This window comes from Vidua chalybeata, chromosome 16, assembly GCF_026979565.1.
Source record: "Vidua chalybeata isolate OUT-0048 chromosome 16, bVidCha1 merged haplotype, whole genome shotgun sequence".
Classification (NCBI taxonomy): Eukaryota; Metazoa; Chordata; class Aves; order Passeriformes; family Viduidae; genus Vidua; species Vidua chalybeata.
In genome coordinates this window covers 11387653-11401071 of record NC_071545.1, presented here as the reverse complement: position 1 = coordinate 11401071, position 13419 = coordinate 11387653, and the positions used below count along the sequence as shown (strand labels likewise).

The 13419-nt window shown below is 47.3% G+C and overlaps 1 protein-coding gene across 2 annotated transcripts in view; it reads left to right on the top strand.

Annotated features, from left to right (window-relative positions):
* INTS1 (integrator complex subunit 1) overlaps positions 1-11346 on the top strand; it is a 28176-nt gene extending 16830 nt beyond the window's left edge. For both annotated transcript variants that reach the window (XM_053957518.1, XM_053957516.1), the window contains exons 31-47: positions 483-642; positions 1343-1483; positions 1863-2037; positions 2121-2244; positions 2778-2896; positions 3876-3963; positions 4528-4754; positions 5701-5824; positions 6302-6435; positions 6805-6997; positions 7265-7392; positions 7858-7970; positions 8523-8636; positions 9491-9561; positions 10059-10150; positions 10223-10332; positions 10735-11346. In XM_053957518.1, coding sequence (XP_053813493.1) covers positions 483-642; positions 1343-1483; positions 1863-2037; positions 2121-2244; positions 2778-2896; positions 3876-3963; positions 4528-4754; positions 5701-5824; positions 6302-6435; positions 6805-6997; positions 7265-7392; positions 7858-7970; positions 8523-8636; positions 9491-9561; positions 10059-10150; positions 10223-10332; positions 10735-10850 — 2229 coding nt within the window. In that variant the 3' untranslated portion in view covers positions 10851-11346. The remainder of the gene's footprint in view (positions 1-482; positions 643-1342; positions 1484-1862; positions 2038-2120; positions 2245-2777; positions 2897-3875; positions 3964-4527; positions 4755-5700; positions 5825-6301; positions 6436-6804; positions 6998-7264; positions 7393-7857; positions 7971-8522; positions 8637-9490; positions 9562-10058; positions 10151-10222; positions 10333-10734) is intronic.
* The last annotated feature ends 2073 nt before the right edge of the window (positions 11347-13419 follow it).

Sequence of the window (13419 nt, the reverse complement as noted above, 5' to 3'; positions counted from 1 at the left end):
GGTGTGCACACTTTGTAATGCTCAGCTCAGGTTGCCTGGCCATGGGCACCTGGATGTAGGCTGGCTGCATTAGCCTGGCACTGCTGAGATTACCTGCAGAGTTAGTAATCTAACTAAATGGTTACCTTACCCAGCCTGGTAACCATTTTTTGGATTTACAGCTGTAGGTCTCTGCTGGTTTTGGGATCTGTAGTCTGTGCTGTTCTGCAGCGTTGGACATGTCTTGCAAGCCAGGGCGTTTGCAGACAGTTTGAGAGCTGAAGTCTAATTCATAGAGCCATAAAATGGTTTGGGTTGGAAGGGACCTTAAAGATCACCTAGCTCCAATTCCCCTGCCATGGGCAGGGGCACCTTTCTCTAGACCAGGTTCCTCCCAGCCCATCCTACCTGGCTTTGAACACTTCCAGGGATGGGGAGTTCAGAACCTCTGGGCAACCTCTGCCAGTGCCTCACCATCCTCACTGTAAAGAATTTCTTTGCAGCGCTCCATGCCACAGGACACTGCCTTCTCCTCGCTCTTCTTCAAAGTGCTCATGCAGATGCTGCAGTGGTTGGAGAACCCCGCGGTGGAAGATGGTCCCCTGCGAGCTCAGCTGAAGGCCTTTGCTGTGCAATACTCCTCAAGGCACAGGATCAGTGATGGTACTGGCACTGGGCAGCTTATGGAACCAGAGGGGACAAAGTGGGACAAAGAAAGAGACAAACAAAACTGCACCTGGAGTAGGAAGTGTTGTGGACAGCTTATGGAACCAGAGGGGACAAAGTGGGACAAGAAAGAGACAAACAAAACTGCACCTGGAGTAGGAAGTGTCGTGGGCAGCCTATTAGACAGGTGTCATAAGGAATTACAAAAGTAGCACATTGTGCTGCAGAAACTCTTTGAGGCTGTGAACAAGTGCTTTAGCCCTGGGGGCTTGCAATAGACACCTGGTAGCATCTCACCAAGCACAGCAGATCTCTCAGGGAAAACTTAAAATTTCTCAGGCCAGGAATTCTGTGTGAGTTGTAGTTTTGGTAGATGAGCACGCAGGAATGCCTCTGGAACAAGATCACATCATGACTTGTAGAGTTGTTTATCATCTGCCATCCCTTGGAAGCAGGAGTCTAACCAAAAGCTTGGGCATGGAAATGGGTTTGTGGTTACAGAGCTTTTTCTTAGCCACATGTCCCTGTAACATGCAGGAGAGCTGTCAAGGGTTGTGGTGGCCATAAATGGCAGTAGAATGTATATTTGTATGTTTGAGTAGTTGTGCCCTGGAGCCACATGGGAAATCTGTAGGAGGGAAGTCTGATGTGGGGGCTGGCTTGTCCCTGTGATGCCAGTGCTGTGATTTTGTTACAGTGCGAGGTGGCTTCTTGCACCTCACGGAAGCACTTTCTTTCCGTCGTGACCCGGACTTGATCAGCTCCACAGTCTGTGCCATCATTGCAACCCTGAAATCAGGAGAGAAGTGTAATGTGGAGCCAGAGCTCATCAGCAAAGGTATGGATGTCCTTCTGCTCTCCTTTGCAGCAGCAGCTTGAGCTTCCATCCCAGCAAGGCAGTGCCTAGTGTGCAGGCTGTGGGAATCTGCCTTCTCCCTGGATGAGAAAATGTGAACTCATCCAAGCTTGGCCCTATCCTGTATCACTTCCTTTCCCCCACTGTATGTGGATTTATAAACTGTGATCTGGGTATCGGATTAAGTCTCTGAGCAAATTGTTTGTTTCCACTAACAAAAAGAAAGGGAAACCTATTATCCCAGATAAAAATGGCTTCTCTCTTCCTCACTGAGCCTGGCTATCAGGAGTAATACTTGTAAGGTTCCATACCTTTCACCACATCCTGAAGTTTATGAGTGGCATCTTTCTCCCTCTGCTAGTCCTTCAAGGTCTGATTGAAACCCACTCTCCATACCTGGAGGAGCTCCTGACCGTCCTCTTCTCAGCTACTGTTGAGACCAAGTGTCCTGCCGTGAAACCAATTGCTGTGGTGTGCTCCTTGTTGCTCCAGGACAAAGAAGAAACACCAGTAAAGCAGGAGGTGGAGAGTTGCAGGTGAGCCAAGGCAATGCTGGGAATTCACAGGTAGGTCTGGGTGCATGGTATCACCAGTGACACTGGCCTTGCTTTGTCCACAGTGCTGAATCAGCTTGGCCAGGGCCTGCCTCTGGCCTTCTCAATGACTGGCTGGAGATGTTGGACCCCGAGGTCATCAGCAGCTGCCCTGATCTACAGCAGAAGCTACTGTTCTCCTGGAACAAAGTAAGAGTTGTTGGGCAGAGGGACTGCTGTGATAAAAGGACTTTCTGGGGTACTGACCTGCACCTGGAAACAGGGCAAGGGCTAGTTTTATGTTCTGCCAAGGTTACTGTATGAGTTCAAAGCAGTACAGGCTAACTAGGAGGACAGTTCTGTGCAAGGCTCGCATTTCTCAGTGCAGGGCTTATGTTTCCTCTTATCTTTATATTTCCTCAGCTATGTTCTTTTAAGGACTGCAAAGTGTTTTACAGACACAGCACGGTCCCATAACAACCCAGCCAGCTGTGTTTTCGTTGGTATTTTTGCAGACAGATGAATAGCTTGCCCAAAGTGCCATGTCAAAGCGCTTAACCAAAGTTAAAGCTGAAACTGAATTTCACATCTGATGCCATGTTCTCTGACAAAATGCTGCCCTAAATCCTCGTGCTATCTGTCCTCCTGGATTACCATCCTTCTGCAATACACATGGCATCTCCTACAGCCACCTTGCTACCAGGACCTGTTCATTACATGTCTTCCTCTTTCGGTGCTTCCAGGCAGGGTCCCAGGTGCCCTCCTTCCGCCCATACCTCTTGGCTCTTCTGACTCACCAGTCCAGCTGGAGCACACTGCACCAGTGCATCAGGCTTCTGCTTGGCAGGAACAGGGAGCAAAGGTGAGTCTTGTTTGTCAGGCCTAGCCAAGGGATTGTGTTGTGCAGCTCTGTCTGTCTGAGAGAGAACAAGACCTGCCATGTTCATGATGTGTCTGCCAGGAGATGTAAGTCAGCCAAAAATAGGCTTTGTGAGAAGGATGCAGATTTCAGTCCTGCTGATTTGTGTACCTTGATATAAATATTACCTACTGTTTGATGGAAGCAGCACATAAAGATTTGGCTGTGTTCTAAACAGGAAGTGCTAATTGTAGGTAATCCATCTTGCATTGCCCTTGCTGGTAGTCTTTATGAACACAGGGTTTGCAGGATGGCTTGGATAGCAAACTGAGAGCTGTCTCTGTACCTGGGCAGGCTCTGATGGATCTTTTGGTTGTACTAAACTCTATTTCCAGTCTTTCTCTAACCCTTTCATTACATCAGACCCCTAGTTTTCATCTCTGCAGCAGCCCTAGCTCTGAGCTTCTATGCATAGCTTTCAAATACTGAAGTTCCAGTGTGGTAGTATTGTTACAGTTATGGACCAGGAAATGCTAAAATCTAATAACAGCAATACTTCTAAAACTGGTAATATTTCAGATTATTATTTTATTCTTAATTTCTTGCTCAAATTTAAATTACTTTCTCAGTTCAAGGTAACTGTGATAGGGACAGTAAGGTCATTGGTCTGATTGTACCAATTGTTTGTGTTGATGACCAACTCCTGGCCTTGGTGTAAGGCTCCATGTAGCCCCCACACTTGCTGGATGCCATTTGTTCTGTTCTGTACCCTGTGCTGTGCTTATTGCAACAACTATTTAGTCATAATCTGGGAACAGAACCAAACCCCTTCTTGGGACTTAATAGGTCCTATTTTTACATTTGCAGATGTTTCTTTCTTCACAGCACTCATCATGTTTAGTGATGCTTCCATGTGTTCGTGTGCTGCCCGAAGGTTGTGTTGACTCTAATTGCAAATCTGTCTTCTTTTATCTTCTGGCAGGTTTGACCCAACTGCATCCTTGGATTTCTTGTGGGCCTGTATTCACATTCCTCGGATCTGGCAGGGAAGGGACCAGAGAACTCCTCAGGTATTGGTTCAGTTCTTCCAAGATTCCTATCTGGATGGTGTGAGAGGCAATGTTTTCACAGTGCCTGATTTTTACATGGCCAAGAGGTGGCTGGAGTGATTCAGGTGCAGTGTGCCAAGTTTGCTGCCTGTACCTCAGCTGATTACTTAGCTGCTCTGCTGTTACATATTACAGTGGCAGTTTAGAGTCCAAAAAGCTGATAGGAACACATAAAGTTTGCCCACTTGGCATTCCCCCTGCAGCAGTTGCCACAATATCTGGTAAAGGCACAAGAGAGTGTCAGGCAAGCTAAAACTCAGCATGGGATAATTGCCATTTTACAAAGAAAAGGATGCTGTGTCTCTTCTCCACAGAATTTCTTTGGTTTGGTGACTGAATTATGCTTTCTGACCCATCACACATGCTGAGATGGAAGTGAATGAAGAAGTAGAGGAGGGGTAAAGAGATTTTATTTTAAGTCTAGTTCTAAGATGTTCTATTCCAGTCAGGGAACGTGTGACTAGAAGGAGCTAAGGATCTTGGGATTTAGTGTGGAATAATTTGTGGTGTCCTCTTGCATTACAGAAGCGCCGTGAGGAATTTGTGCTCCACCTGAAGGCATCAGAACTGATCAGCATGGTGGAGCTGATCCTGGCTGAGGCAGAGACCAGATACCAGAACACTGATGAGGCCTCCTGCACACTCATCCAGTCTCGACTGCCCTTGCTGCTCAGTTGTTCTCATGGAGACCTTGAGAATGTCAAAAAAGTAACAGAATATTTGACCAGCTGCATCCAGCAGTGGGGAAGCAGGTGAGGGTGCAAATGAGGAGCATTGTCTGCTTGAATTGTAGTTCTTGGGCATAGGCAGGCAGGTTATGATGAGACTTACCAGTATGTCTTCATTTAAAAATATCATGTTCCAGAGCCTGTATGAAAATGCACACTATCCTCCCCGAGGTTTGGGGAAATAACAAGTGGTTTTAAGTGGTACTCAGACCAGGAAGCTGACTTCAAAAGTGAAATTTAAGGACCCTCTTGCTTTTAGGACTTCAGAATTAAATTCCTTGACATGCTTGGTTTTTTTTTTTTCTTTTGTTCTTTAAGGCAGTGGTTATTTTTAATTACTAGTTCCTAACATGGGATTTCTTGTCTACTCATCCCTTGAGTCACTGCTTGTAATACAACCTGCTTCTGACTTGCTTTCAAAGCTGAATGGAGACCAGATTATTTCCTAACAGCTATTTTAAGACTGTGGAAAGAACAGGAAGATGATGTTTTTGTGTCAGTGAAAGGAACTGACCTGATTCCAGCCTTACTTATGGTGATACTAGGAAAGATTCTAAGTAACTGTTGCTTTCTACTGCTTCCCAGTACAGACTATGTCAGGGATCTCCAGGAGTTTCAGGTGTGTAGAGAACATGCTGGTTAGTCTGAATAGTTGTGGTTCTGACTTCTTTTCCAATTAGAATGGGGCTGACCGCTTTCTTGTCCTGTGCCCTTTGAACTGCAGTTTTCTAACTCAGATGGCCTCGTGATGGATCCCCGTAGGCTGTGGATGGATCTCTGTAGAAAGTGAATGATTTGAGCTGTCCAAAAGAAGCAAAGTCTTAAAAAACACTGGTTAAAATTAGTCATGTCTGTGTTTTCACATGCTCTGCCACATGCAGGAAGGGTGTTAATAATCTGATGGTTCTTGGGTGTTTGCTGGTTGAACTAATGTAGTAACCAGTGGCTGACCTCTCCCTTTTTCCTTTAGCTCTGTGGGGAAATGCTGCCAGGACCTTCTGCTGCAGATATACCTGCAACTACCTGAGCTCCTTGTGCCTATGCCTGAGATGCTTCTTACCAGTGAAGGAGCCAGAGACAGCAGCACTTGCAAGGTAAAGTTGGAGGCATAGGAAAGCCCCTTTCCAGTTGTGTATGCAGAATAGGTGCTACCTTGATGCCCAGTTTAGAAGGTGAGGCTGGCAAAAGCTTCCTGGGTGACTTTGGTTTCTTTATTTTGCTTTTCTGTCACCCCATCCCTGCCTGCACTCTCCAGAGCAGAGAGTTCTGATGTGGTTTATTTTGCAGTGTCCTTCTATCAAATAATATAAGCTCCACAAGCTTCTGTGTGACAAATGCTTTTGTAAGGCACAAGTGTGCAGGCATCTGATCCTGCTTTGATGTCTGTAGGGACTGTGGACTTCAGATCCCATGCCAGCTGGAACACTGCATGTGCTCACAGATTCTACCTGAAAATAATTTCTTTTAACCCCCCTGTGTAGCTCAAAAGGAATTGGGAAACACTGCTGGAGAGCCAGGGGCTGGTTTGTACATTAAACTTCTTAACAGTTTGCTCATTATTTTTCTTCCAGCTTGATGCCCTGGTTCACAGATTCATTAACCTCCTCGCAGACACCAGTGACTCCAAGTCATCCGAAAGCCGCGTGTGGGATGCCAATATGGCCTGCAGGAAGTTGGCTGTGGCTCATCCCATCCTCCTCCTTAGGTACCTCTCTCTCCCTGTGTGTGGCTGGGGCTTATTGAAAAGCATCCACCCTTGTCCTCGAAAGGGAACAAAACAAACTTGCAGCAATCACAATGGTGGTGACAGAATTCACCTTCATGTACAGAAGTCAGGAGAAAAGGCATCAAAGTTACATCTTTTACAGTGAGGCAACACCTTGTGTCTGTCAGGAAATAATCTTGGAACTGGAGACTAGGGAACAGAGTATGGGTGGGAAATGGGGCATGCTGTGTCTATACAGGGATCAAGACAAGAACTCTGAGAGAGGATAAGGGATTTTGCCTTCCAGGAACTGAGGTAACATGTAACTTCCAAAGATCTAGGCCTAGATTTTCTTGTTTGGTGTTTCAGGCACTTGCCAATGATTGCAGCACTGCTGCACGGCCGCGTTCACCTCAATTTCCAGGAATTCAGGCAGCAGAACCACTTGACCTTCTTCATCCATGTCCTGGGGATCCTGGAGCTGCTCCAGCCGCAGGTGTTTCAGAACGAGCACCAGGCGGCACTCTGGGACTGTCTCCTGTCCTTCATCCGTCTGCTGCTGGTAGGAAAATCCTGCTTCCCTCCGTGTGCAGGCTGCTGGCCACTAGATGGGGAAGCTCGTGTAACACAGGGCCAACCTTGGTGCTTCTCATTTGAAGGGAAAGCCTTCCTAAGTGCCTAAGAACAAAAAAGTTCATGAAGTACCTTGGAGAGCTTGAAGAGGAGGCAGGAGATCAAGAAACTGCTCCCTGGTACCCAGAGGTGCAGGATTGGGCAGTGCTTTGCTACTGTTTTTTGGTTAACTCTCACCTTCTTGATCCTTTCCCAGAACTACAGAAAGTCCTCACGGCACCTGGCTGCCTTCATCAGCAAGTTTGTCCAGTTTATCCACAAGTACATCACGTGCAATGCCCAGGCAGCTGTCTCCTTCTTGCAGAAGCACTCGGATCCACTCCAGTAAGCTTCCTTATGCCTGTTAGCCCATGCACAGTCAGATTGCCAGGGGCTAATCAGACAGAAGACAGCAAGAGGATGTGGTAGAGTAGCTGCTAATATGGCACTTTTTTACCCTTGGCTCCCTTAAGTCTCCACTGAAATGAGCAGCATATCTCTTCTTTATAGGTGAAAACTGAGCCCAAGGAAGTCACATAATGACTTTAACTCACATAATGGCCCAAATGTTATATCGAGGTATTATAGTGCCCTGCAACCTTTCCAGAGAAGCAGCTGGAGAGCCTTTCCCCAGAGCAGTGGCTGCAGGGTCCCACCTACAGATAAGTGGGGAAAATGCATTTGAGTTCCAGTTATGAAGAAAGGAAAAATCTTGTTTCTGCTTCTAAGAAGCTCTTTGTTTCAGTGTACATATCTGTGCTCATGCCCTTATTGCTATTGAAAACCAAGCACACCACCTCTTTTTCCCAGTGACCTGTCATCAGACAACAGTGACCTAGCAATGCTGAAGTCCCTCCTGGCTGGGCTGAGTCTGCCTAGTAAGAGTGGCATCTTGGACAGGGGCTCTGATGAAGAGAAGGATGGTGAGTCTGGGTGGGAGAAGAGTTATTCCAGCTGATAAACCTGCAGTATGTTTTGTAGAATTGATGGTTTTGTGGGGTGTATACTGTGCTTGTTCTTGTAACAATTCCATGTGTTTAGAGTGGAGAATGGTACTTGTATGCTCAGCAGTTGGGAATCCAGTATTTGGGATGGGTTAATTTGTTTTCCTGCCAGTGGTATCACTACTGGAGCAGAACAGCTCTTAACAAGGGTGAGTTTCCTGGTCGTGGATTTTGCCCTTTTAATCCACACTTAAGGATTGACCTGTTGGGGGGATTCTAAGGGTACATCCATTCTTCCACTGTTTACAGCTTGCACAGCTTGCATGGGAAAATTATTCAGTATTAAAAGAGCTTGCAAAGCTTCCTCCTCAGTGTCAGCTGAGGGGGTTACAGGAGGTGCAGTGAGATTAGAGACAGTGTGAGAGCCAGGAACTGTATCTCAGCATTGCTGGTGGCTCATGATACACCACTGCACTGGCAGGGAAGTCCACAGGCTGTTAGGAGTGCCCTGCTTTCTCTCTCTCCCCCCAGATGAAGCAGCTGCTGGCTCTCTCCCCCTGGTCAGCGTGTCCCTCTTCACTCCCCTCACGCCGGCTGAAATGGCCCCGTATATGAAGAGGCTCTCCAGAGGCCAGACAGTGGAGGGTGAGTGAGGACCTGCTGTGCAAAGACACAGGGCAAATGCAGATATTTGTCAACCTTTTTACTTATCTGTCAGCAGCAGCCTGGTTTTCCTGTTTCAGTCTTGTGTTTGGAAGTCTCCAGCAGTCAGGATGTTGTTCCATTTTTGGATTAACTTGTCCATAGCCTCCTGTGGTTCTGTGACAGAGGCTTCCTATGATTCTGTTATCACTTAGCTCAGCAGTACTTCAGTGGCCCTTCTAGGCCATTTGAGATTGGCCCTTCTGGGCCATTTGATGGCCCCTTTGAGGCTCTTCAAGGATCTTTAAGCATTTTGGGAGATAGTATGAGTAAATCAAGGAGTGCTGCAGTTCTGAAGTGCTGATAGGAATGAAATACCAAACTGATGAGAAGCAGGATTTGCTAGAAATCCCCAAATGGCCTTCATGGAAGAAAACCATGTTAATCTGGCATATGGGAACAATAATCTCCAAAGGTCTTCTGAAATTACAGGTGTCCTGTGTTCAAACCTAGGTTGTGACAGTTTTCCTTCCAAGGTAGAATAGGACAAAAAAGTCCTGCCTGTACCCTGTCTTTTAAAGAGACATACTCTGAAGGTCTTTAGATACAGAAGAAGGTGTTCTGAAACTGAAACCTCCCACCCCATTGCATTCCTTCCTCTGCTTGGGCAGGTTGGGATATGTTGATCTGGCACATCTCTGGTCTTCTCCTTTCTTCAGAACTGCCTTTATTACGCTACCTTTGTATGCAAGTGGGAAAACTTGATGGCTTGGGAGATGTGTTTTGTGGGGAAAAAGAAAGATTCTTTGCTGGATCAGTGAATTTCAGTCACCTTTTCAACCTGTGTCTTCTCCCAGACATCCTGGAGGTGCTGACAGACATCGATGAGATGTCCAGACGGAGGCCAGAAATTCTTGCCTTTTTTGCTGTGAGTATTGGTCTCAGACTGGAAGGAAGAGATTCTTTTCACCAGAGTCTGTTGCACTGCCAGCTTAAGCACTACCCTTCCTCTGCTTTTTGGGTGGTTGTTGCAGCACCTTAGGAGAAAAGTGTCCTCAGTTAGCCCTGCTGAGGGCAGACAGTATTTCCCTCCATTGCATACTGCCTCAGCTATCATCTACTATATGTCAGAGGAAGAATTAAGCCTCTATCCTCTTCCCAGTGCAAGGAGAGAACAGAACAGCGCTGTTGAATAAGCTGGAAACTAGGGAAAACTCAGCTGTCCCACATGAAATAAGATTACAGAAGAGTACTTTAAAGTATTCAAAACCAGGATAATCTGTTTTACAAAAAGGGATTTCTGGGGTCAGCCAGTACCTGCTGGATTTGTGTTGGGCTGGATTGGTGTGGAGGGGGAGCAATGCCAGTCTGAGGAGTTTGTGCTCCCTGAATGGCCCTGTGATCCACATTTGTTCCATCTTTCAGACAAACCTGCAGAAGCTGATGAGTTCATCAGAGGATTCCTGCCGAAACCTGGCCTTCAGCCTGGCTTTGCGCTCCATCCAGAACAACCCCAGGTGAGCACCACTGGAACTGAGGCTGTGCTGGCTGATCTGGGCTGTACTGACCCTGTCATGTTTCACTCCCAGCATTGCTGCAGATTTCCTGCCCACCTACATGTACTGCCTCGGCAGCCGAGACTTCGAGGTGGTGCAGACAGCACTGAGGAACCTGCCTGAATACACCCTCCTCTGCCAAGGTACGTGGAGATCAGACCTTTGGGGCATGGTTGGCCTCACAGGGGTCAAAGCTGGGGTCCTGTGCTCCCCTGGGAAGTTGCCATGGATTGCTGTTGCTTAGACCCATCTGAGAGTAGCAACAGTAGCTTTGGGCTGAACTTCACAAGGAGGATTTGTCATAGAGACAAGGGGGGCTTCCTTGAAATGGATTTGCTCCCTTACTTTTTTGTTTTCTCTGAGTTGTGACCTCTCACATGATCACAAACCCACAGAGCTGTTAGAGGGGCGGTTGTGCCAAGTTCTTATGGAAGGGGAGATTTCTCATACAGCTGCAAATGCTCACCCAGTGGTTGTTGGTGGATTGCTCTTGCACATGGAGCCCTGGGGCCAGTCCTCACTCTGCCTTTCTCTCCCTTTCCCAGAGCATGCAGCAGTTCTGCTGCACAGGGCCTTCCTGGTGGGCATGTACGGCCAGATCGACACCAGCTCTCAGATCTCAGAGGCCTTGAAGATTCTGCACATGGAGGCCATGATATGAACATGTGGTTCTGGGAGTTCCACTTCCAGAGGAATTAATTTAATGGATTCATCAGCTGCATTACAACCCTGTAAGAAGAACAGTGTATTGCAACCCATGTGCTGGAGGATCAAAGAGGTGATGTGGTAGGCCAGACTGGGCTGGAAAAGAAGAAGGTGCTGACTGAAGATCAGAAAAGGACAAGGATCAATCTGGCTGGCTAAGATGCCATTATTGTGGGAGAAAAATCTCCTAAACTTTGTGCCAAACAGGGACCACTTCCTTCATGGGGTCTTGGGACAGTGGCTGTCGGTTTGTTGTTTGGGGCCTTTTGTGTCTCCAAGAAGGCAGAGCTGCTGAGAGAGCAGAAGGGAGTGAGTGATGGCCCTTACATTTGAAGTGTCTGCACTCTCTGTGTTGGAGAGAACATGCAGATTTGTGCAGGGGGAGAGACCACTTTGGTTTCTGGGGGTGGGTGGTTTTTTTTATTTTATAATTAAAATTCTCTTTGTTTCCATTGTGCCTTTCTCTGCTCCCTTGGGCGTAGCTTCACATCCCTCTCACCCTGTTCTTCAGTCTCTTGTTACTCTAGACAAAACATCTCTGGAAGACCTGTCTCCATGGCCAAGTGCTCACAGGGCTCTCTAGGCCTTTTGCAGCATATGCAAGGAATGGAGCATATTTGGAAGGATCAGTGGGGTACCATGGATGAGTTGGGTCAGTACCAACTGCTGACAGGACAACTTCTAAGAGGTTCCTTGGAAAACTTTTGTTTAAAAACAAATAAAACAAACTTCTTGGTACATCTGCAAACATCCCAGCAGCTGGCCACTGTCACAGTGGAGTCTTTGAACAAGCACCTTTGTTTCGTCTTTGGGATCTGCCAGTTCCTCCCTGTGACTCTTCTGCCCACTACTCTCTGGTCCTTGCCTGCTGATAGGGGTGAGGGTTTATTTGCCAGCTGTAATTTGAGGACAGAAAATCTTCCTTTCCTCTGCTCCAGAGAAATGGCTGCTCCGTGTGCTTTTTCTCCAGTCTCAGTTCTAATCACCAGTTTGTTCTCATGTCTCTATTCCTCTGGTACTCCACTTGTTAGTAGAGAAACACTGTAGTACAGTAATGACAAACATCCTGGAGGAATTTTATCTGTATTTTTTTGCTGGTGGCAGGGACAGTTGTGACCTCATAGGTGGCTGGGTGGGGAAATATTGGCTGTTCTTGCATGTGAGGAATACCACAGCTGAGCACTTTAGCTGGTGTGTCAAAATATGAATGAATGTCCAGCTGGCTTTGCAAAGAAATGGAGAAGAAAAGGGGGAGAACTGAACCTCCCATCAACTCTTAGTAGCCTTGTCTTTAAATAGAGATTAGAGCCATCAGTTATGGATGCAACATGCTCTTTTCCTCAGCAGCATCTGCTTTGCATCCAGAGCCACTACTGTGGCAATTAGCTCCATATAAATTATGTGGAGGAACAGCTGAAGGAGATCAAGTCAGTGGAATGGGTTTCCTGAGGGGCTCAGTGACAGCAGGATTAACGCCTGTCCAAGGGGAGCCAGTAATCTCACTGGGAACCCTTGCCTTAGTCCCTTATCACACATCGTTAAGGCACTGCTCAGTTTGTCAGAGCAGGGAGGTAGTTCTGTTGGTGCTGCTGTGGGCCTAGAGCAGCTGGGAACTTGTGGGACTTCCTGGAAAAGGGCTTATAAGGACTTTGAGTCAAGGAGCAAGGAAGATATCTCAAGAGTGTTATTGTGCAAAGACAGTGAGTCAAACACGATAGCTTTGGTAAAGATCATCTCTGCAACTGGGGCTTTCCAGAAATTCCACTCTGGAGCTGCAACTAGAAACATTTACAGGCAAAACCAAACAATGTGGTTGGTCCCAAATTGTCCTGTGTCTGTTTTGCAATGCCTGTGGTGAGCAGACCTGCTCCAGGATGCCTGAGTCACAGGAGCAGGGCACGCTTGGATGTTGGCAGAACTACTTCATGACCCCCTCAGTCCAGAGCAGACAGGCTTTGCAGAGCTCTGTGGAAAGAGCTGGGAAGGTGGAAGGAGCATCTCTTTAACAGCAGCAGCAATCTCCTTTTGGGAAATCAGGAAATGAAGCCAAATGGAGATTATGTGGGTGGAAGTTACTCTGCAGAACTGAGGCTTCCCATAGATCTCCCAGTACAAAAATCATCATCTGTGATTTGTTGATCTCTCCTTTTTGCTGTGTTGAGGGTTGCCACAATGCATTTTCTCTGCTGCCATCCTCTGCTTGGACCCAGTGGAGCTAAGCAGGTTGCCTTGGCTTGAAGCACATCAACAAAACCAGATCAGTGCTGAAAACAGAGCTGTCAGAGAGTGCCTGGCTGGGTGGAGACAGCTCAGGGCAGGGCCCCATCCCTGCTCTTGGTGAAGGCAGCCGTGACAGCTCTCAAATGGTTGGTGACAGTGGTACTGATGCCCTGACACTTGCCTGCCTGTAATCTGTGCTCTGTAATTTCCATCTCTGCCTGGCTGAGCACTCCTCTCTTCCCATCCTGACTGAGCTGACAGTGTCACCCTTCACGGCTCATCCCAGGCTCCTGCTGGGGCTGGGG